The 21,805-nt window shown below is 50.3% G+C and overlaps 1 protein-coding gene across 7 annotated transcripts in view; it reads left to right on the top strand.

Annotated features, from left to right (window-relative positions):
- The first annotated feature begins 136 nt into the window (after positions 1-136).
- The window catches only part of LOC120898454 (kinesin-like protein KIF13A), a 29,833-nt gene continuing 8,164 nt past the window's right edge, over positions 137-21,805 (top strand). For 4 of the 7 annotated variants that reach the window (XM_040304327.1, XM_040304325.1, XM_040304326.1 and 1 more), the window contains exons 1-6: positions 137-238; positions 2,491-2,873; positions 3,512-3,599; positions 15,835-16,267; positions 16,852-20,266; positions 20,328-20,473. In XM_040304327.1, the coding sequence (XP_040160261.1) occupies positions 2,822-2,873; positions 3,512-3,599; positions 15,835-16,267; positions 16,852-20,266; positions 20,328-20,473 (4,134 nt within the window). In that variant the 5' untranslated portion in view covers positions 137-238; positions 2,491-2,821. Of the gene's footprint in view, positions 239-1,436; positions 1,637-1,986; positions 2,219-2,490; positions 2,874-3,511; positions 3,600-15,834; positions 16,268-16,851; positions 20,267-20,327; positions 20,474-21,805 lie in introns of those variants that run through there. The other 3 variants (XM_040304322.1, XM_040304323.1, XM_040304324.1) reach the window with 3 other exon arrangements.

Below are 21,805 nucleotides of genomic sequence, written 5' to 3'. Positions count from 1 at the left end.
GCGTTGGTACAAAAATTCAACCGCGCGGAGAACTGCACCCGTTGTGTCAATATGAAGTTTATATTTTTTTTCTCTCTATCAACCTGTCAAATGCGCTCGGCGTGGGGCGACCTGGCCTCGGGTACAGCTTGCAGCGCAGGGGTGCGTTAGTTGTCAAAGTGAACTGTGCCAGTCAGGAGTTGTGATGGAATTGTTTCGTTTTCCGGTGCAGGTGCAATAAGCAATAGGAGGTGAAATTGTAGGTTACTGGTGTGTGGTATGGCTGGTACCGAACAAATCTTGTGCTCGCGAATGTATGGGTGTGATGAAAGTGAAACAATCCGTGTGCGTGTGCGAGTGTGCTGGACTGATGAAGAAACTGGACTAATCTTCCCTCCCCCGCCCTCTCTCTGCTCCGATGAGGGCTGAGGTAGATAAGCTGGCATGAAAGAACGGGGCTTCCAGAACACTGGCCCTGACGACTGGACGAAGCGTTAGCGGGGCAAGTCTCGCACGAAAACACCAACGGCACAAGGCTATCCTTTGTTGCGGGCATTCACACATTCGATTAGAGGAAAGCAGCCCTTGATCGTAGCGTATGACTTCAATTTGCTGCTGGCTGGTCTGGTGAAACACGATTGTCTGTTGTTGTTGTTGTTGGTGTGGTGTAGTGGTGTTTTGTGCCATTGCGAAGAGAAAGAGAGCGTTCGTATTGCGTCCACTCTGCGTATGCGTAACACCCACTCCATCCATCCATCCTGCAAAGGGATTGTCATAGTGAGGAGGGGGAGGGTTGAGGCTTTAACAACCCCCACTCTCTTCAGCCCGAAACAAGGGACACTCCCCATCCTACCCCGAAAAATGGGGAAGAAGTTCGCACAATACGGCCCGAAAAAAAAGCAAGATGGCGTGCTGCATTGTGGAGGCCTCCCTCCTTGAAGGGTAATAAATCCCTATCTCCCCCCTTCCCGGAAAGGGGGGTGTGGGTGACGGTGTGTGTGTGTATGTGTGTGTGCTGAAAGGTTGAGCGAAAATCCCCCCAGAGCGCGGTTTGGTGAGATTTTCATTGAGCGCGCGCTCTCTTCCAGATGGTTTTGCATAGCCCACAGTCGCACAGACACATTCACACACACTTTCTTTGCCCTCGCTCTCTCTCTCTCACACACACACACACTCTGCCTGGAGGGTTGGTGTGTCTGTTGGGGTGGTGCGCGCTCGCTAGTTTCTCTGTTTTAACCCTCACGAGCCCACGAGTTGATTAAAAGCCCCACTTTTTCTCGAATTCGGCACACGGACAAACGCACAAACACACACACACACACACACACACACACACACACGGTGCTGTGCTTTTGTTGGTGGTGTTTTGTGCACGCCAAAAATGTTTGCGCACGCTACTGTGTATGTGTGTCCTGTCTCACTCTCTCACTCTCTCTCTCAGTGTCTCCTTGGACGCTTTGCTTGTGTGCGTTTCTGTGTGTGCTGATTATCCTTTCCGATTCAGGAGAGCGCTGAAAGGGCAAAACGCATCCTTCCGTAGGGTTTATTATTGAATCGCTTCCTTCGAGTGTGACTTGACGTCTTTGCGAGCAGAGCGGCCGCAAGTGCTGGTGAAGAAGATGGGTGCGTGTTTGTGTGTGTGTGTGTCTCGGAATTTGTGCGTGCAAGTTTCCTGATGGAATTTCATTCCGTTTATTACATTTTTGCACTTGTTTTTTTGGAAACCTATTTTTCATGTGCATCAACCTTTGCCGGGGATAGAAGGGTCATTGTCAAACATTCGGCGAAGGCCGGAGTACACAAAACCATCAACTCACGATTAGGTTTGGAGGGTTCCTGGAAGGGATATGATTCATCAAACGATAACGAGTGTGCAACGCAACATTAATAGGAAAGGGTTCTGTGTTTTTTTTTGATTAAGTAAACTCATTTGCGTCACCCGCTTTTTTGTGACGAGGAGAACGGTCTTTCGTGAGTCTGTGGCTCTAAACTTCCCAAGTATCGGTGCGTCCTTGAAAGCTGAAACTCTCGTGTGGGGACAGCACGAAAAGCAAGCTTTGAAGAAAGCATCAATGAATTAGAGCGAGAGCAACAGTACTTGGCCGATGGTGGTTGTGTTGGCTCCGAATGGGGGAGGTGATGTGCGGGCAGAATAAAGTTGAATCAAAAGAAACGCGAGGCATTTATTTCGCATTGGAGTAGAAGAAGAAACCATTCAATGTCATGAAAGCGACAGTAGGTACGACAGTGTGTGATTGTGTTGATGATGGAAAGGTGTGTGCTGTGCTCGAGAAGCTCGAGAAGCGAAAAAAATAAATCGTCGCACACGTTGATGAGATTGCTCTTTTAAGTGCGTGCGTGCGTGTGCGCGAGTGTTTGTGTTCCTTCTCCTCGCGAGCGTGTGTGGTGATCGTCATCGCGGATGATGTGTGATTTGTTTCATTAAAAAGCGCTGCAATTCTATGCTTATCTGGGCTCTGTTTTTACTCTCTATTGGTGATTTTTCTTTAGCAAGGTGTTTTTAGTGTTTGTTGTTAGTGTATTGTGCCGCGCCGTGTGCTAGAGAGAGAGAGTGTGTGTGCGGTGTGTGCTGCGCGTACCTGTGCGTACGGTTTCGTGCAGGTGTTGCGGTGGTGGTGGTGGTGGTGGGTTGCGCAGGGTTTTGACACATTACCCTTCGCAAACTGCTCATTGCATCCCAAAGTCCCCCGCTCCCCAAAACCAACTCTCTGAGGCTGAGGGTTTTCGGAGCTGCTGCAGCATAGCGACGACGGACGCGCGCGCGGTCCAACGCACACTTTCTATCTCGGACGGAAAACGGGATCATCATCAGTGAGAAACCATGTCGGACAAAATCAGAGTAGCCGTGCGGGTTCGCCCCTTCAACCGGCGAGGTAAGGACGAGAGCAGTTTGTCTCATTTTAGGGGAAAAGAAAAAGTCACAAAGTGAATGGAAGCGGCAAGAAGGTGGAGGTGGTCATACAGTCTGCTGGTTGTTGGTTTATGACATGGCAGCTAGACAGGCAGCTGCCGCTGGTCGGTGGTGAGAATTACTCATAGCAAGCCGTCATCGCGCCATATGAAACACTCCTCCGCACGGCTCACGCCGACCGGACAAGAAGAGGAGGAGGAAGGAAGCGTACGGACAAAGGAATAAAGTAGAAATCACTCACAAGCGACTGAACCCGCGTGCCCCACTGGTGGCGGCTCATGCTGGACGTGACGTCAAAATCATTAGTCAGCTTTACACAGACAGAGCTCGACTCGTACATGTCCACATGGTGTCGTGATCGAACAATTTTCCCTGCGCTACCAGAGAGAGCTTCCGGTGCCGATTGCCCGCAGCCGAGTCCCCGGATAAGGGATTAATATTCTAAAACCATTTACCAACGCCAAGGGACGGTGCCGCCTTTTTCCAATTCACGTTGTGGCTTTGTCTTTTTTCCTTCCTCCTTCCTCCGTGCTTTATAATCGTATAGTATCTAACACACACCCCTTCTATCTTTTTCCATGTGCAATTTTTCCTTTCCAGAACTCGAACTGGCCACAGAAAACGTGATAGAAATGAATGGTACACAGACGATTTTGAAATATCCTGCCAGCCTAGATAAAATGGAAAGGTAAGGCCGCTTCACCAAACTCCGCACCCTCCTACCCTACCCTAGCCGCGGCGGGTCCGGTTCGTCACCGCCAGCGCATGAAATATGCAAGTTTCACACAACTCAACAACATTTCCCCCCCTAAACTCGCCAATCAGCACCCTGAATGGGGTGGGAATGGGGAGGGCAAAACTCGACAACGTGTTCCAAAACCAAAAAGCCAAATATGCGTGTGCCCGGGGTCGTCGAAGCTTTCCAGTTGTTCGAGGTGAATGGTTAGAATGGTCGATTGGAGGAGCAGGAGGAAGGGGTAAAGAGAGAGAGAGAGAAGAAAAAAACAGCACGATGAAACGCAAACGGAAATCAAAACAGAGAATTATTTAAGCGCACGTTCTACGTTCACCTGCACCAACCACCACCATCACACACACGCGCACGCAAGCGTTGATCAAGCAGTGGGCAGAGTGGTGGTGGCAAGGAGCTAACGAGACGAAGGTCCTGGAAATGGAAAGCAAAGTGCCTACCCAGTTCCCCCTATAGCTCGTTTGTTCTATCCAAATCGAATGAAGTATGGAAGGACCTCAGGGGCGCAATGTACACCACCACCAATGTGTGGGGCCGCCGATGACTCGCTGCGGGGTTGGAGGCAAGCCAGTTGGAGGTCTTTCATTCTTACGCACTCTAGCGAGTTATAAAATGAACATCGACGGGTGGGGTGCGCTGGGAGGTAGTTTAGCATAAAATACTTACGAAAGAATCCAACTCCACCAACTCCGGGGTCGGTCATCGCCTTCTTCACGCGCCATCCACACCGAATCCGGAGTGATTGCTTCGATAGTATAACGTGTATAGTATGGGTTCTCGATAGAAGCCTTTTTGTCGATGGATTGGTGTGTTTGGGAGGATTTATTGGGTTTCCCGATTGTTGTTTGTTTAAACCCTTTAGGGGGAATTCATTCCAAGGGTAAACGTAGGAAGAAAGCTCCCTGAAACTGAAGAATGCATGAAGAATATGTTGTATTTGTACTTCCAGCTGATGGGTTGAAGAGTGTTTCGAGTTTGAAAACCCTGTTTGTAATTAGAATACTGTAAAATAAACGATCTTGTGTTGCTAACGTGTCAGCAGTGGCGCTCTCGCCGTACGTTGCAACTCAATTAATTTGCCTCCATAATTAAGCGGCGCATAAATCACGCGAAAATATTAATGAGACCGAAAACGAGAGGACAACATTTTATCACTGTCCCTGCTGCTGCTGTGTTGCTGCTGTGTCCTTTTCCTTCTGTCGGTGTTGGTCCGTAAAGGGTTTAGGTACACGTACACACCGAAAATTCGTTACGACGATGATGATGGCGTGTTACATTTTGTCCCAGGGTAGGTTTTCGCTCTGTGTGCCATATTTCCCTTCGGGGTTGGAAGGAAGGAAAATCCATTGTACTGAACGGTCCCTCCATCTTCTGTTTTTTTTACAAGCACCGTCTTTTCTTGCCTGCCATTCTCTTGGCATTTATATGACAGTATCATAATTATTTCTTTTTGACATTTTCGGGGGGAATTGGTGGAGGATGTAGAGGGGGGCTGTAGCGTAGGAGTAGAATAATTTGAAGTAGTATCCACGACGTACTCCTACACCGACCGCCCGTTTCATCGAACGTTCTCTACCGTGCCTGCTCCATTCTAAGGATTATTGTACAATTTCTTGGAGTACGGGACAAGCCTTCCTTCCAGTTTGTGCATGCCCTATATTACCAAAGCGATTGTGTGTCGTAGCTATTGTTTCACGTACACCGAATCGATTTTCGCATCACATCGCCGTCGTGCGCATCCTGTATCTCTCTCCTTCAATGAAGAGAGGTGGCTTTCGCAATGAAACGCTGTTGCGCTGCGTTTATGAGTTTTCCGCTTCGCTATCACATCGCTCCGACCGGTCCGATGGTTGAAGAGTCCTTGCGAAAGCAATATATAAATGCACACCGGTGGAGGAGAGGGCCCTCAAGGTGTGTGTGTGGTACAGGTGTAGCGAGCGAAGGAAGCGAAACACGACACAATCAAAAGCTCCTTTTGCTGCTGTTGCTGTGTCAGGTGGTGAATGGGTTGTTGGCGGTTCGTCGCTTGGTGGGTTTTGTGTCATCACCCCGTCGTGAGCGAGGGAAAGGGAGAGAGAGAGAGGGTATTGTCATTGGCCTATGAGCAAGAAATAAAACAACCTTAAGCACATCCACACACACACACACATCGAAATGTTGCAACGGAAATGCTACCCCATCGACGATAGATACACCACGAGGGGCGAATATCGTGCCGGGGGGGCCACTTCGACGAGGCTCTTTGCGCGAGATTGCGTGGCCGCCGTTTGATACGAAATCGAAAATCGACCCCAAAAAGACACCCGCACCAGCGTTTTGGAGTGGCGCGTGTTTGACTCACCTGATGATGGGTGGCGAAGGAGAAGGAGGGTCGTTTTGTGGACCGCTAGAATTCAGTACACACCCGCACGGCTTACGGTGAAGGGGAGTGTGTGCCCCTCTGTTGCTGCAGAGGAAGCGTTTTTGGAGCGCGCGCGTGTGCAATTTGCTACTTCTTTTGGTGTGTCGCGTACAAGTCTTCGCGGTCGCTTCGTTCGGTGGTGAGATACGGTGTTGGTGGCACTCCTGTGGTGGCCGCGACTAGTGTCGGAATGGGTGACGAGGAGGAGGAAGAGGACGAGGACGAGCTGTGGACGGCACTGGCAGAGGTGATCCAACGCCGACCAACAGCGCCCGAGGATGGCTGGGGACGACGCCACCGCCGGCGATGGGTCAACCTGCTCGACCTGGTGCGACGCTGGATAAGGACGGTTTTTGCACTGGCACGGAACCGCATGGCCCGGGCAGTGCTGTCACCTTGGGCTGAAAATAACAATTATTTATTTTCGTACAGTAGCATAACTACCAGCAGTAGTAGTAGTAGTAGTAGTAGTAGTAGCACTATCACAACTACCACCACCACTACCATCTGCACCGGAAATGGACGGTGAGTCTCCAATTTCAAACACACATCTAATCTGAAACTAAAGGTAGACCAAAGGCCTGCTAGATGGAGGTCCTTCCGTGTGCACAAACACACTGCCGGTCCTTCGACGATGTGCGGAGAGGTACATCATCACCATCACACAATCAAAGCAGGCGAACGAACACGGCAGTGGCTCGTGGCGTGGTGTGGTCGTCTGCAAGGCCTTTTGGGCTCATCATTGTGGGGTTTTTATTTTTCTAAAAAGGATATACATATACCTGGGAGTTGTCGTTGGTCGACGTGGCGTTGTGGTGGTGGTAGGGGTGCCGTATTCGATCGGTCCATTGCACAATCGAAAGACACTGCGAGAAGCACGAGACGGCGCTGTTAAACGTGTGCTCCGAGGCAGAAACCGAGGAGACAACCGAACCGAACGAGTGATTGTTGTGTGTTCCGTCTCCAACTGTGTGTATCATCGTCAAGCAATCACTTCCTTTTCCTTCGCGCGCTCTCTCTCTCTCTGGCTCTGCAATCAATAATTCAGCTGCGGGCTTCATTAGGGTGGGGTGGTGGTGGTACGCTCGCCCGTATTAGCTGGAGCTCTCTTATGGGCTTAAGCAGGAAGTTTGCTTTGCACAGCCCCGAGCTCAGCTCGGTCTCGGTTTTATTGGTAATTTACATTACATTATCGTTATGAATCAATTCTGGGGTTTCTTTTAACGTAACCGCACAAGCATTTAATATTGGCGAGCTGATAAAACATTCAGCTGCTTGCTGCCGGGTCGATTATGTTTTTTTTTTATTATTCCCAGAAAGGTAGCGCAAAACTTTGACCGATTTTATCGATGACCTAAAGCCTCCCATCGCACCCTTATTTGTCAACTTCAGTTCGCGCTGTCTCGCGCTCTCTTGTGTTTCTTTTTGCGTGTTATCAATTCTTCTTAACCGAGTTGATATCATCTTCTCTCGGAAAGACCTTCACTTTCTGGCCCTTGCGGGGAGGGTTGAAAACAAACGGGTGCGGCAGTGTGCTCTGTCATCCGTCAGCACACTGCCAGTTCTCCTCCATTCCCGTCGCAAAGGTGTCAAAAAGTCAACAAAATTAGCACGAACCTGTCAGTCACACCGTGCACGGTCGCTGCTGCTGGTCCACCCGTTTGGTTGTGTGAAAGCGAGAGGATTTTGTTCAGGCACAGGGACCCAAGCACAGGGACAACAGGGTTTTGGAGACGCGGGAAAATGCAATTCAATCTTTTCTTGCTTCAACCAACAACACACGTGATGGGAAGGGAGGGATCCAATGATTTGCATTGTGGCGCATCGTTTCTATATCGCAGTTGGCTGGTGGCTCTTGAATATGAATGCACGGCACTGCTTTTCCCGGCCTGCTGGGACGTAATATTTTGCAATCTGCTTTGCCTACACCACCACTAGTGTTCGTGCGCATCCTAAGCATAAAGTCGTTCCCATCCTATTCCCGTTTCCAAGTGCTTCCGTAGAGCCTGGAATCCCGATAAAATAGGACATAAACGCACACAGACAGATAGCACACTATATTCATAACGTTTTTCTTTATTTTATTTTCTACTTTGACCATTGTTGGCAACGTCGTGTTTCTTGCAAAAAGGGGGATGGATTCGGGGATACACTTCTCTCCGGAAGTGCTGGGAACGGAAACCCGGGGAGAGCAGGAGGAGGGGGTTTTGCACACATAATTCGATGCCATCAAGTCTGGAACGCGGTCGACGGTTGGGCGTCTCCAGCCGATAGCTTGTGTGAAAGAAGAAGCTAGCAAAAAGGTTGTTTGTGCCCGAATGGCCACCGTCTAGGGCAGACACTCGGTCGGCGGTATCACCACCTCACACGGGACAGGAAGAAGCATTTGCTTGGGCTCTTCCTCCCTTGCTGATAATGGAGCCTACAGTGTCGTTAAATCTGTCGGAAAGAGTTGGTGTACGCTTTCCTGTCGTTTTCGTCCGTACCGTAGTTTGTCCTTTTTCCCCTTTTGGCCGTCTGTGGCGTGGGGAAGAATATCTCCCAGGAATTGGGATTTCTTTTCTTACCGTGCCAAAAAGGAAAGCAAATCCCATCCCTCCCCAACCGAGACATTACGCACTTGCTGTGACTGTATTTGTGTAAGTGTGTATTTTCTCTCTTTTTTTTTAGCTTGTTTGTTTTGTCACTGAGGTGAAAGATAGATTTTCAAAGCGCTTTCGATGGAAAAACTTTTCCACCGCTCTACCGTGTTATGGTTGGAGCTTTTTTTGTGAGCTGTTGGTTTGTACCAGCTCTTCTCTACCGAAAGACACGACCCCAAAGTGTCTTCGGATCGGAAAATGAAAAATGTGTGTTACTTGTCTTTGCGGGGAATTTCGATCGATCCGCGGTCACGCCATCGCAATCACGGAAGTTGCCCCATTAAACCGTGCGCGCGGGTGCAGTGGTGGCGGCGGGCACACGCAGCAATGGGTGGAAAGGGAGTACAGTTAGCGAGAAAGGCCAACCTGCCACCAAAAATCGATGCATTTGAGGTGTATTTGGTGCCGTCCATGGGGGAATTTGTTTTCTCTTCTTCTTTTTGAACGTTTGGGTTCGACGTGCTTTTTTCCCTTTTCCGAGTGCTCCAATTTCTTATCACTTAAAACCCCCATGACGCTGCGGTTGGTGCGATGTGCGGTCGCGAGCGTGTTTGTATTTTTTGGGCAGTATCATCCGGTGTATCTTCGTGCCATTCCCCCTGCCATGTTGTGTTCTACCCTGTGAATAGCATACGAGAAACGTACGTCGGCGGCACCTGCACCAGCTTATGCCTTTGGCTGTCGCCGCCAAACCCCCCCCCCCCCCCCTCACAGGCCCCGCAGTCCGGGTGTGTGCGATGGACGTGTTCAGGTCAGCCCGGGCGATAACATACATTTTTATACAGAAAAATGCCAACGTGTGCTCCACAGCATAGGGGGGGTAGGGTGGGGGGGGGAGGGAGGCCTGGTAGTGGGGAGAATCATTGCATTTCAACCTGTCCGGTCGGTCGGTCGGTCGGTGGGCTTATTGCTATCAGAGGTGGCCGCCGATAAGGGCTACCTCTCAACCGTAAAACCAGTTTCGCTGCACTATCGCTGCTACTTTCACGATAATGTAAAATAGAACGGTTTAAAGTTTAATTAGCGTCTGCTTGGGCTGGTGGGGTGACGGGTAACTATAGCAGTCGCTTATGTAGCAGCATCGAAAGCGAGGCACGTTTACACAGTAGTCTAGTGTGCCATGCAATTTAAATGAAATCGACTTTCAATATGCTTCGGCTTATTTTCTTCACTATGGCGGCATAAAATGAATGAAATATCTATTCTATGTTATTGGGGTGATGATTACAGCGACGAAAGTTAGCAACATAAGACCCTCAATCGTAATGATGTCCAGCACTTCATGAACTATGCACGTTATAGGCTTAGGAAAAGGAAGCTTTCTTCGAAAATCCCCAACGCACTAAAACCATCCTGCTAATGTCTTCCGGATGTATCCTAATCCAGAATCTGTCGGCCACATGGCCCATGCGATTGAGCAATTTATTTGCTGCTCCAACCGATAGAAACGTTAACAGCAGCGCTTCCTTCCCTTTTCCCTTGTCTCCCTGTCGTCCAGCCATAATCGGAAGCTTCCTTCCTTCCATAATGAGTCAAAGATCATCGGACGAATGGTTCGGGCCGTAATCATAGCAATTTTAGTGCATGGCCGGCGAAAAATCGTTCAACAGGTTCGGCGCACGATTCAATTGCACCCCCATCCCATCCCCCGGGCAAGCAAGACGATGATGTCCCCGGGTCGTCTTCCATGTCGTCGGGTGAGAGTTACTGATGCTCAGAAGCTGGTCTAGGAGGGAAGGACAAAACAGGGCGGTCGTGCTTTCTCGTGCTGTGTTGATGTTTGAGTCCACTTCTACCGTTTCTCCCAATATCGAGCAGTAGAGAAGTAATCGGTCTGTGTTGTGGCATTCAGTTGCCTCATTACGTGGCCCCTATCGTTCCTTCTCCGAAAATGGCCCCGCTCGCCATGGACCATCTTTGCTGTATGCTTTTCGTAAACATTAATGTCTTCTTGTCATGCTTTTTCGGCATTGGGTTTCTGTTGAACGGCGGGGACTTGTGCAATGAGACGACTCGCTGTGCACTTGGGCCATGGTTCTGGTTATTTAGGGGAAGCATTATGGACCGTTTGGAGGAGCAATAGCAAACAGTAGCAGCACCGGCAGCAATTACGTACAGTCGATTTGTGTAGGCTAACAAAAGGAAAAGCAAAGATTACTTATTGATCAATCGACTCGGTTGGAGATGGGAAGGAGATCGTTTAGCATGAAGCGATGTGCCTTTCGCAACGACCACCACACCATCTAGTTAAGGCAGGTCAGTTTGTGCTTTTCATGCACGTAAAGACAAGCAAGAGACCGTATTATCCGTTTGACAGTAATGGGATAAAGAAAGAAGGAGGGGGCCAAAACAACCCAAAACCGAACCGAAAATATGCAAAATATGTCTCTGGTCTATTCGGGAACGCTCATTACGCATGCAATACGTGTCTGTCGGTCGAAGTCGAAGGCTCTATAGAAAGTGTTAGAACTTTTCGATTCGTGTCTTTGCCTCTCAAATGTCGATACAAAATTCACGTCTAATGTCACGCCTGCTGGCGCGTCGTGCGGCCAAGATCGGTTAAGCAATGTATGCAAATGCAAACGATAAATACAACCGCTGTGGGCCGGACGGTTATCTCCTTTCCCGAAGTGTACACGGTACAACGAATCGCTAGGAGACATCTTTAGCGACCGACCAACTCCCCCAAACAACAACAACAAGTGGCGTGTTTACGGTACAAGTGGTTTTACAGGGAAATTCTTTCGCTGGGGAAAAGTTGCTGTACAAAAGTTCTTTTCTCCCTTGCCGACTCGCGCCACGAACCAGTTTGCCACTCTAATTCAATCACAGATGGGTGTTTTCATTGTAGTAGAGGAAAAACACGCGCAAAAACGCCCCACAGGGGGTGGGCGATGGCCACCCTTGTTCAAGCTGTGTGTTGGTTTAACACACACACACACATACAGACACACTGGTTTTTGCAGAGATCGTTTTGCATGATAACTGCTGCTTTTGACGGCTTTTTTCGCGTTACCGCTGCCGCCGCCCCGCCGAGCCATCCATCTATCAATGTTGAAGCGGAAAGTCAATGGGGGGAAAAGAAAATCACTACCCCTTTCTACACCTCGGCAGCGAGTGTGGAGAGTTGAAGAGAAGAAAAAGAAGCATGATGAGCCTCCTTTTATGGCATTTCATCACGCAATTCCCAGTGTGTGTGTGTGTGTGTGTGTTCTGGCTTGGATCCTAGAATGAGTGGAAAATAATTTCCAACCAACGGATAAAAGGACATCGAGAAGCCAAGTGGGAGGAGAGAATCAAGTCGGAAATAGTATTTCCCTCTGTCAGTTAGTCCGTCAACGTGCGGTGTCCGGCCGAGAATGGAGCGACGGTGGTTTTTGTGGTCTCACTTCACAAACCAGGTGTGGCCCACTGACTGGTTGGTTGGGCCTGTGTTGTGAAGCGTGTTCGGGGAAGGATTTTAACCCCCCCCCCCTCCTGCTTTCCACTAATGTGTGACTTTATTTGTGCGTCGCCTACTACCACTACTACTCGCCCCTTTCGTCGTGGTGTGCTGCGATGTGGTCTTCCAGCTGGCGTAGTAGGGCTAATATTTTTAATTAGTTTGTCTCATAAATTCCCATCCCTTCCCATTCTTCTGCTGCTACTGTTGCATACTACTGGCGCCATCGTGACCACCGGGCACCATTTCCGTCGATAAACGGCAGCGAATAAATAAACCCATTACGACGCAGTCCCTTGAGGACGCTTAATCACGCCTTTTCACGGGCGGAAAACAGAGAAAGAGAGAGAGAGAGGGGAAGGATCTTTAGAAGTTTATGAGATTTTTCGCAGAATTGAGGTGTGTTGTGGTGCTGCTTTTTTTTTTGTTCGGTATTAGAATAGATGGTGGGAATTATGGTTCGCTCTGCGGTGCTTGCACAATCTCTGTGTGGAGCTTCTTCTTTTGATGGTGGGAATTAATTTGCCTGCTTTGATTTTGTTGACACTTGTGTTTGTTCCACGTGCGTGCAACACGCTTGAAGCAGTTCGTAGAGCAGTTCGTGGAGTTGAAATGGCACGATGGGAAAGTTGAAGGAGAGAATGTCTTGGGTTTGTGCGTTCGCTTCAAAATGACCAAACAAAAAATATACGACGACCGACCTACACACAAACTCAAAGGAGGAGGAAGTCTCTGGTGCGTAACTGCATTAATTACGGCATGTATTTTTTGTATTATTTTTCGAGGGTCGCCAAAATGGGGCGAGATGAGTGAAGAAGACGAGCAAAATGCCACACAACTCCCTCTCGACTGCTCCACCAAACAAGAGTAACACCATCCATGTTTCATGCTCTCTCTCTCTGTTTCTGTCTCTCTCTCTTTGTGCAATAAAGTGTGCTCCTCGTCATAAAGATAAGTAATTTGCTGGTTGGAATTGCACCACCACCACCACCGAGGGGGCGAGTCAGGGTGGAAAGCTTAACTTTCCAAATGCTCGTAGGTTCGGCTGTGCGCTGTGGTTTGTTCGATGTAAATTTAAAGATATGGCACTGCTGTAAAAACGGAGCCCGTTGTCGTTGTTGCAGTTGTTAAAAACAATGCCTTCCAGTGTGAGATGATGGGTTGGTACTGTTGGCCTAATTTTAAGCTTTATTATTTGCACGGCCCATAAACATACTGATTTTCGTCGTAAATTAACAAAAAAGGAAGCAATGTAGGGCGTGAAAATGATAATGTTATTTCGCCCGTTATCGTAAAGGACACCATTGGGCGAGATATTGTAATCTCTTTGCACAAATCAGTGGCGCAATTGGAGCAAGAGGCACACGAGTTATGTGACAAATTGAGTCTGAATCGTTGATAATCGTTTGATAATGCCAATCGTGTGTGTAATCGCCCTCGCTCGCCAGCGTCATCAGCCTTCTCACCACGGTTACGTGTGCATTTTGAAGCTTGCAGTATGAAAATGCTCTGCATGCTGTTGTTGTGTTGCCTCTTGCCACCACCAAGGTTCGCGAAGGAAATCGCTCTGTACACCGCCACCAATAGCGATTACCGCCAGCTTTTGCTGCCAGTTCGGTTAGTGAGCGATGGAGAGAGAAAAAGAAGTAAAATGTTATATTTAATACGCTCCATGCAAGTCAAACAGCAGATGCATCAAACGCTATTACATCAAACGAAGAGAAACAAAAATAGAGTTGAAGAAAAAACAAGAAACACGCTGACCGACGATCACGGTTGATCCTCAAGCAACAGCACAACAGTGCAGCGGGAGAGAGGGGGTGTGGGTATAAGCGTTACTTTGTTTGGGTTGGGAGGGAGGGGTGTTGGAAAATTCAGAAGGAGTGTAGGGAGGGGGTAGTTTTCCAAATCGTGCCACCCCGTCGCCCGTGTGCGGATTACCGAAGGTGAAGATCTTTTTTTTGCCTTTGCGTTGAAGCCTTTGTGGCCACACGAACGCGCGAAACCTTGGCAGGAAACTCTCGAACTCTCGAAAGCTCCAACCGAACCGAAACGCACAAACGCAGAGTGAAGAAGGAGATGGTGATGGTGGTGGAATTGGTGGTGCCTAAGCACCCACGGCAGCAGCGAATGAAGCAGAAACACGGGTGTCCGATTTGTTTTCTTCCTTCTTCTTGTTGGCGTCGTGCTGGGGTTTTTGCTTTTTGTTTTGGGGTTGGTTTCGGTGTTACTGTTTGTTTGACGCGGGTTTTATGAGTATTGCAGCCGACCCCCCTCCTTGCGAATAAAGATGGAAAATGTATAGTAGTAGTAAGTGGCTTTTCGGCGCGGTCCTTCCCCAACATCGGCTGGATGGAGCACAGAAACCGCCATAAAGAAAAATTACTGGCGCAATTGGCGCAACAAATGGAACACCTCGGAAAACTTACCACCACCGCGCTCCCTCTCACACACTCTCTTGGGACACAAACGAGCACTCCCCTCTCGGCGGCACCCGAAAAGAACGGTATGCGTTTTTCATTACATCGTTTTGAACTGTGTGTGAGTTTCTTTTGCCTGGTTTTTTTTTCGTTGTTGTTGGACGATGATTTGATGATGGGACCTTGGTATGTTGGTGCGTTTTCTTTCCTTTTCTGCACCTCGGAAAAGGTACGGTTATGGCTTGTTGGAAAATAAGGTTTTTCAATGGTGCAAAAAACGAATGAAGAGGAGGAAGACGACATCTCTCCAACAGTTGGAGTAAACTGCAGTTTTAAATTCCTTTTTCGGTGCGAAGAAGGTCGTTTTGCGAGGAAATTGAAAGGCCCACCCCGAGGAGGAGAGAATATTTCCACGATGGAGGAGACCCACCATTTTGTTTCTTTTTTTGCTGTTTTTTTGGGGCGCATTCGAGAGATGGTTGGGGAATTATTTTTCAATTAAACCGAAAGTGTCATGTTTCCAGCGTTGGGCTGGGTGGGTATGGTGCTCTAAGTGCTCTCCCGTCCGTCTCGGAAGGTGGCGAAGAATTTAATTGGAGTAGACTTTTGCATAAAAAGTTGAGGTCCCATCCCTGGGGGAAGAATCTGGTCGTCGTCAAAAAAAAGATGGTGGTACCAAGGTGACAAAAAGGAGAGGGAGGGAGGCTGTGAAGGTTTCCCTGGTTACCGCCAGTAGATGTCGCTTTTACGCTGTTTTGCGCTGATGCTTCCCGACAACCAGAACCGTGCTGTGGTGGTAACAAACTTCTCCCATCCCGTCGTGCACATGAAGATAATCGGCTGCGACTGCTGCACCGTACCGTGGATATACAGGAGGGAGGTCGAGGGAAGGTCAGAAAAGAGCATCAACTGCACAAAGTTCGCGCGAAACGACTGCACGGCACACATGAGGGAACGCGAGGTGGCCTGGAAGCCACTTCAGCACTTTTAGATGAAGTGTGCACTCTCGTTAGTGATTATCTTTGTTGGAACCGCAAATGTTCAGAAAACTACTGGCGTTACAAAGAGGATGGTTGTGCTGTTGCTGCAAGACCGCCGGAACACACCCACTCCCATTATATATCCCCAACAGTTGCAACACTTTAATGGACGTCATTGTGTCAGCTTGGTTTTACGGCACGCGGGTCGCATATCTTTACAACGCTACTACAATGTGTTTGCTACTGACGCTGTTACTAATACACTGTTTCTGTTCCGTTTCATGCAGGAAGCCGCCGAAGATCTTCGCTTTCGATCACTGCTTCTACTCGACCGATGCGAACGCGAACAACTTTGCGTCACAGGAGCTGGTCTTCAACAACATCGGTCGGGACATACTGGAGAACGCGTTCCAGGGCTACAATGCGTGCATCTTCGCGTACGGCCAGACCGGCTCGGGCAAATCGTACACGATGATGGGCAGCCAGGACAGCAAGGGCATCATACCGCGGCTGTGCGACGAGCTGTTCGCCTCGATCGCCGCCAAACAGACGGACGAGCTGAACTACAAGGTGGAGGTCTCGTACATGGAGATCTACAACGAGAAGGTGCACGATCTGCTCGATCCAAAGACGGCCAAACAGTCGCTGAAGGTGCGCGAGCACAACGTGCTCGGACCGTACGTCGATGGACTGTCGCAGCTGGCAGTTACGTCCTTTCTGGTAAGGATACGTCGTCATACTAGAGATATATAGAGCAAAAGAGTCACTCCAATATACTCCCTTCTACACTCGGAATGGTGGACTTGGGACGCTTAAATTGTGCAACATTTTATTTGGACACCTCGAGCAACCTCTTGGGAAGGTTTAGCGCTAAAAGGTTCCGCCCTGTTACAGACGTGTAGTGAGCACACACACTCACACCTCAACGCTTTGCATACACTGGGAACGATTTGTTTTGGAACGACCAAACCTTTCAGCTCACTTAGCAGCTGCTGTGCTTGTGTGTGTATGTGTGTGCTGTTATCACGGTTCGTGTTGAACCAGCACGCAATTGCCACTCAATTACTCGACCGGACCTGCAGCATAATTGATGTTGCCCTTGGGAGGGAGGGGTTGCTCGCGCCCGTCGAACGATGATTCATCGGTTTGACACCCCGGTCAAGGGCTTTGTTGAACGGCATGCGTGTGACGTTGTTAGATGGTGTAGAATGCGTAGTCGTAGTGTGCTATGGAATAATGCACCACATATTGTATCTTCTCTCTCTCTCTCTCTCTCTCTCTCTCTCTCTCTCTCTGTTTCGTAGGACATCGATAACCTGATGGCAGAGGGCAACAAATCGCGTACGGTTGCAGCAACGAACATGAACTCGGAATCGTCCCGGTCGCATGCAGTGTTCACCGTTGTGCTGACGCAGACACTAATCGACACGCTTTCCGGGGTTACCGGCGAGAAGGTGTCACGCGTGTCGCTGGTCGATCTGGCCGGTAGCGAGCGGGCGGTGAAAACTGGCGCCGTCGGCGACCGGCTGAAGGAGGGCTCAAACATCAACAAAAGTCTTACCACGCTCGGTCTGGTGATATCGAAGCTGGCCGACAGTACGGGCGGCAAGAACAAGGACAAGTTTGTGCCGTACCGCGACTCGGTGCTAACGTGGCTGCTGAAGGACAATCTCGGCGGCAACTCGAGGACGGTGATGTTGGCCACACTGTCACCGGCGGCGGACAATTACGAGGAGACGCTATCCACGCTCCGGTACGCGGATCGGGCGAAGCGAATCGTCAACCACGCGGTGGTGAACGAAGATCCGAACGCGCGCATCATCCGCGAGCTGCGCAAAGAGGTGGAAACGCTGCGCGAGATGCTGAAGCACGCCACGGGCAGCAACTTTGGCGACATGAAGCGCGTCGACATTCACGACAAGCTGGCGGAGAGCGAGAACCTGATGAAGCAGATTTCGCAGACGTGGGAGGAGAAGCTGGAGAAGACGGAACAGATCCAAAGCGAGCGTCAGCAGGCGCTGGAGAAGATGGGCATTAGCGTGCAGGACAGTGGCATCAAGGTGGAGAAGAACAAGTACTATCTGGTCAATCTGAACGCGGATCCGTCGCTGAACGAGCTGCTGGTGTACTACCTGAAGGAGGAAACGCTGATCGGTGGCCGCAGCAGCAGCGGCAGCAAGCAGCCCGACATTCAGCTGCTCGGGCTGGGCATCCAGCCGGAGCACTGTCTCATCACGATCGAGGACGGCGAGCTGTACATGGATCCGATCGAGAATGCGCGCTGCTACGTGAACGGATCGGTCGTGAGCGACAAAATGGCGCTGCACCATGGCGATCGTATCCTGTGGGGCAACCATCACTTTTTCCGCGTCAACTGTCCAAAGTCGGCCACAAACAGCACGGCACTGGGTTCCTCGGAACCGCAGACACCGGCACAGCACATGGATTACTACTACGCGCAGGAAGAGCTGATGCAGAACGAGCTGAGCAACAATCCGATTCAGGCGGCTATCTCGAGGCTCGAGAAGCAGCACGAGGAGGACAAGCAAGTGGCGCTGGAGAAGCAGCGGCAGGAGTACGAGAAGCAGTTCCAGCAGCTGCGCAACATCCTGTCGCCGACGACTCCCTACGCACCGTACGCACCGTATGATCCGTTCCGACTGGGCAAGCTGCCACCGAACACGCCGACGGCGCAGCTGCGCGTCGAGAAGTGGGCGCAGGAGCGGGACGAGATGTTCAAACGATCGCTGGGCCAGCTGAAAACGGACATCGTGCGGGCGAACGCGCTCGTGCAGGAAGCCAACGTGCTGGCGGAGGAGATGGACAAGCAGACCAAGTTCAGCGTTACGCTGCAGATTCCGCCGGCCAATCTCAGCCCGAACCGGAAGCGCGGTGCGTTCGTGAGCGAACCGGCCATTCTGGTGCGTCGCATGAACTCGGGCAGCCAGATCTGGAGCATGGAGAAGCTCGAGAACAAGCTGATCGACATGCGCGACATGTACCAGGACTACAAGGAGCGCCATCAGGCCGCGATGGAGGAGGCGAAGGCAAAGTCGGATCCGTTCTACGAGTCGCAGGAGAACCACAACCTGATCGGTGTGGCAAACATCTTTTTGGAGGTGCTGTTCCACGACGTGAAGCTGGACTACCACACGCCGATCATCAGCCAGCAGGGTGAGGTGGCGGGCCGGCTGCAGGTGGAGATAAGCCGCGTGGCCGGCACCTTCCCGCAGGATCGTATGTGTGAGTCGGCCTCCGAGAGCTCGGCGGACAGCCACGAGGACGATGAGGATTCGCCGGACACGCCGTCACCGCCGCCGCCCACCAACAGCAATCAGATCAGCTGCCGGATCAGCATCAAGCAAGCGTCCGGGCTGCCGCTCTACCTGTCCAACTTTGTGTTCTGCCAGTACTCGTTCTGGAACCACGAGGTGGCGGTAGTGCCGGCGACCAATCAGGAGGTAGCCGGTCACAACCAAAACATAACGTTCAAGTTCGACCACGAAGCGGACTACATCGTGACGATGAACGAGGAGTTCCTCGAGCACTGCTCGGACGGTGCGCTCTCGATCGAGGTGTGGGGACATCGATCGGTCGGTTTCTCCCGCATGAAGGACTGGGAGGTGGAGCAGCAGCAGGCCAAGGCCCGCTCGCTGGCCGATCGTTGGGCGGAGCTGTCGCGCAAGATCGAGCTGTGGGTGGAGATCCACGAGCTGAACGACAATGGTGACTGGGCGCCGGTAGAAGTACAGTGCGCCCGGGACATGCTGACCGGTGGCGTGTATCAGCTGCGGCAAGGGTTCCAGCGGCGCGTGATGGTGCGTGTGAAGCCGGTGCAAAACTCTGGCACACTGCCGATCATCTGCCAGTCGATCATCAACGTATCGATGGGATGCGTAACCGTCCGCTCGAAGCTGCAAAAACCGATGGATTCGTACCAGGAGGAAGATCTGACCGTGCTGCGAGACAAGTGGAGCGAAGCGCTCGGACGCCGACGGCAGTATCTGGACCAGCAGATCCAGCGATTGATCAACAAGGACGACAAGACGGAACAGGAGAAGGAACGCGAGCAGAGCCTGGTGAACCAGTGGGTCTCGCTGACGGAGGAGCGAAATGCCGTACTGGTACCGGCTCCCGGGTCCGGCATTCCGGGGGCACCCGCTTCCTGGGATCCACCGCTCGGCATGGAACCGCACGTTCCTGTCCTGTTCCTCGATCTCAACGCGGACGATCTGTCGACGCAGGGTCTCTCGAACGATGAGGTTCCGATGGCCGGGCTGAACTCCATCCTGCCGAAAGAGCATGGCAACAAGTTCTACAACTTGCAGATAATCCAGCACCTGGACAAGGACATTTGTGCTATTTGCAGCTGGGACTCGTCCATCCACGATTGTGCGGCATTGAACCGTATCACGGAGGCAAACGAGCGTGTCTATCTGATACTGAAGACGACCGTACGACTTTCGCATCCGGCGCCAATGGACCTGGTGCTGCGCAAGCGGCTCGCCCTGAACATCTACAAGCGCCAGAGCTTCACCGATCGGCTGAAGAAGCTGCGCATCGGACGGGCGGAGTCACTGTCGCTGCAGTCGGGCGTAACGTACGAAGTGGTGTCCAACATTCCGAAGGCATCGGAGGAGCTGGAAGATCGCGAGTCGCTCGCACAAATAGCCGCCACCGGGGACGATTGTTCGGCAAGCGATGGTGAAACCTACATCGGTATGTGTGGTTAAGATGAAAGAATGGAGAAAATGTCCTAATTTTGTTGTATGCTTTGCAGAAAAATATACCAAAGGAGTATCGGCCGTGGAGAGCATTCTGACGCTTGATCGGCTACGACAGAGCGTTGCGGTGAAGGAGCTGGAACAGGTCCGCGGACCGGCACTTTCTATGCGCAAGACGGCCAGTGTGCCGAACTTCTCACAGGTACGCTTCCCATCGTCAACTCTCCACGTCAAACCAACACCACACGTTCCCGTGCCTTCCGTCCTGCGCTCTGATGGCAGCGCTTTGTTTTTCTGTATGTTTCGTTTCGTACGAGCGTGTGGCCGTCGTACGCTCTACTATTTAGTTTAGCTACTAGAAGCTTTAAAGTTTGCTGGTTTTTATGAGTATGTGCAGGAGCCGTTTGCGTTGCGCGGTGCTGCGCGTACGCAGTTCGCTCTGGTGGACTCTCTCTGGCAACGGTTCGGTCTCGGGGTTTTCCAGCGAATCGCGGACGGATAAAAATCAACCAATTATTAGCCAGCTTTTTGTTATAGCCACAGTGCACAGTTCGTTTCGATCGGCATTTTCATCAGCAAGCAAATCACCATAAATTGTTAATATCACACCAACTCTACACCGCGCGCGCGCGTTTGTGTGTGTGTGTGTTTCCGCATATTATCGCATTCATGCAAATCTAATCTGGCGAATTTGATTATGTTTTCCCCTATGTTTTTTTCCTTCTTACCATCATGCGCGCCTTGCTTTGGGCATTACAATGCAATAACTTCTTTCTTTTCTGTCTTTATTTATAACATACGCTAATTCTGTACCATCGGTGCAAGGCATATCGTGCAATTTCTGTCCTAAATCGTCCTTGTTCGCTCCCTAATGCTAATGCTGCTGTTGCTGCTGCTATTGCTGCTACTATTGCTCGTGTGCTACCCCTCCAAATCCATGCGTTTTAAACTCTGAACCTGAATTTTTTAATCCCTTCTTCCTTCCAAGTTACCATGATGTATTATCCTCTTGTTAATCTGGTTTTGTTTATGGTGTAAATTTCGTCTAACAATTGTTTTCGTCTCTTTTTCTCTTTCTCTTTCTCTGTCTATCTCTCTCTCTGTCTTCTGTCTTCTGCAATCACAAAAAAATAATAAACACATTTGTCCTGTGTGCCTTATCAATGTGCGCTTTTTTACCCATCCCTTTTACAAATTAAACTATATTCTTAAACATATAACTCCTTCTTTTCCTGTGTGTATGCGTGTATGTTGCATATCCGTTTGCTTCAATGCAACTACAAAACTCCTTATTATTGTGCACCTGCAAATGCATTTCAAAATTTCACCGTTTTCCCTCAAATGCTACTTTTCTTTCACAACCTACATGAAAACCTTCATCCACAAAACATCAATTTTTACGCTGCATTTTGTAAATTTGCTCATCGACAAATGATGCCCGTTTTTCGCGGGGGGCGCTCCTTTACCGTTCGTACAAAATGTACAAACAAAACGCGGGTGCGCGCGAAATCTTGATAATTAAACCCCGTAAAAA

Source organism: Anopheles arabiensis, chromosome 2 (genome assembly GCF_016920715.1).
Source record: "Anopheles arabiensis isolate DONGOLA chromosome 2, AaraD3, whole genome shotgun sequence".
In the NCBI taxonomy this organism is placed as follows: domain Eukaryota; kingdom Metazoa; phylum Arthropoda; class Insecta; order Diptera; family Culicidae; genus Anopheles; species Anopheles arabiensis.
This window is presented reverse-complemented; position numbering and strand designations above follow the sequence as displayed.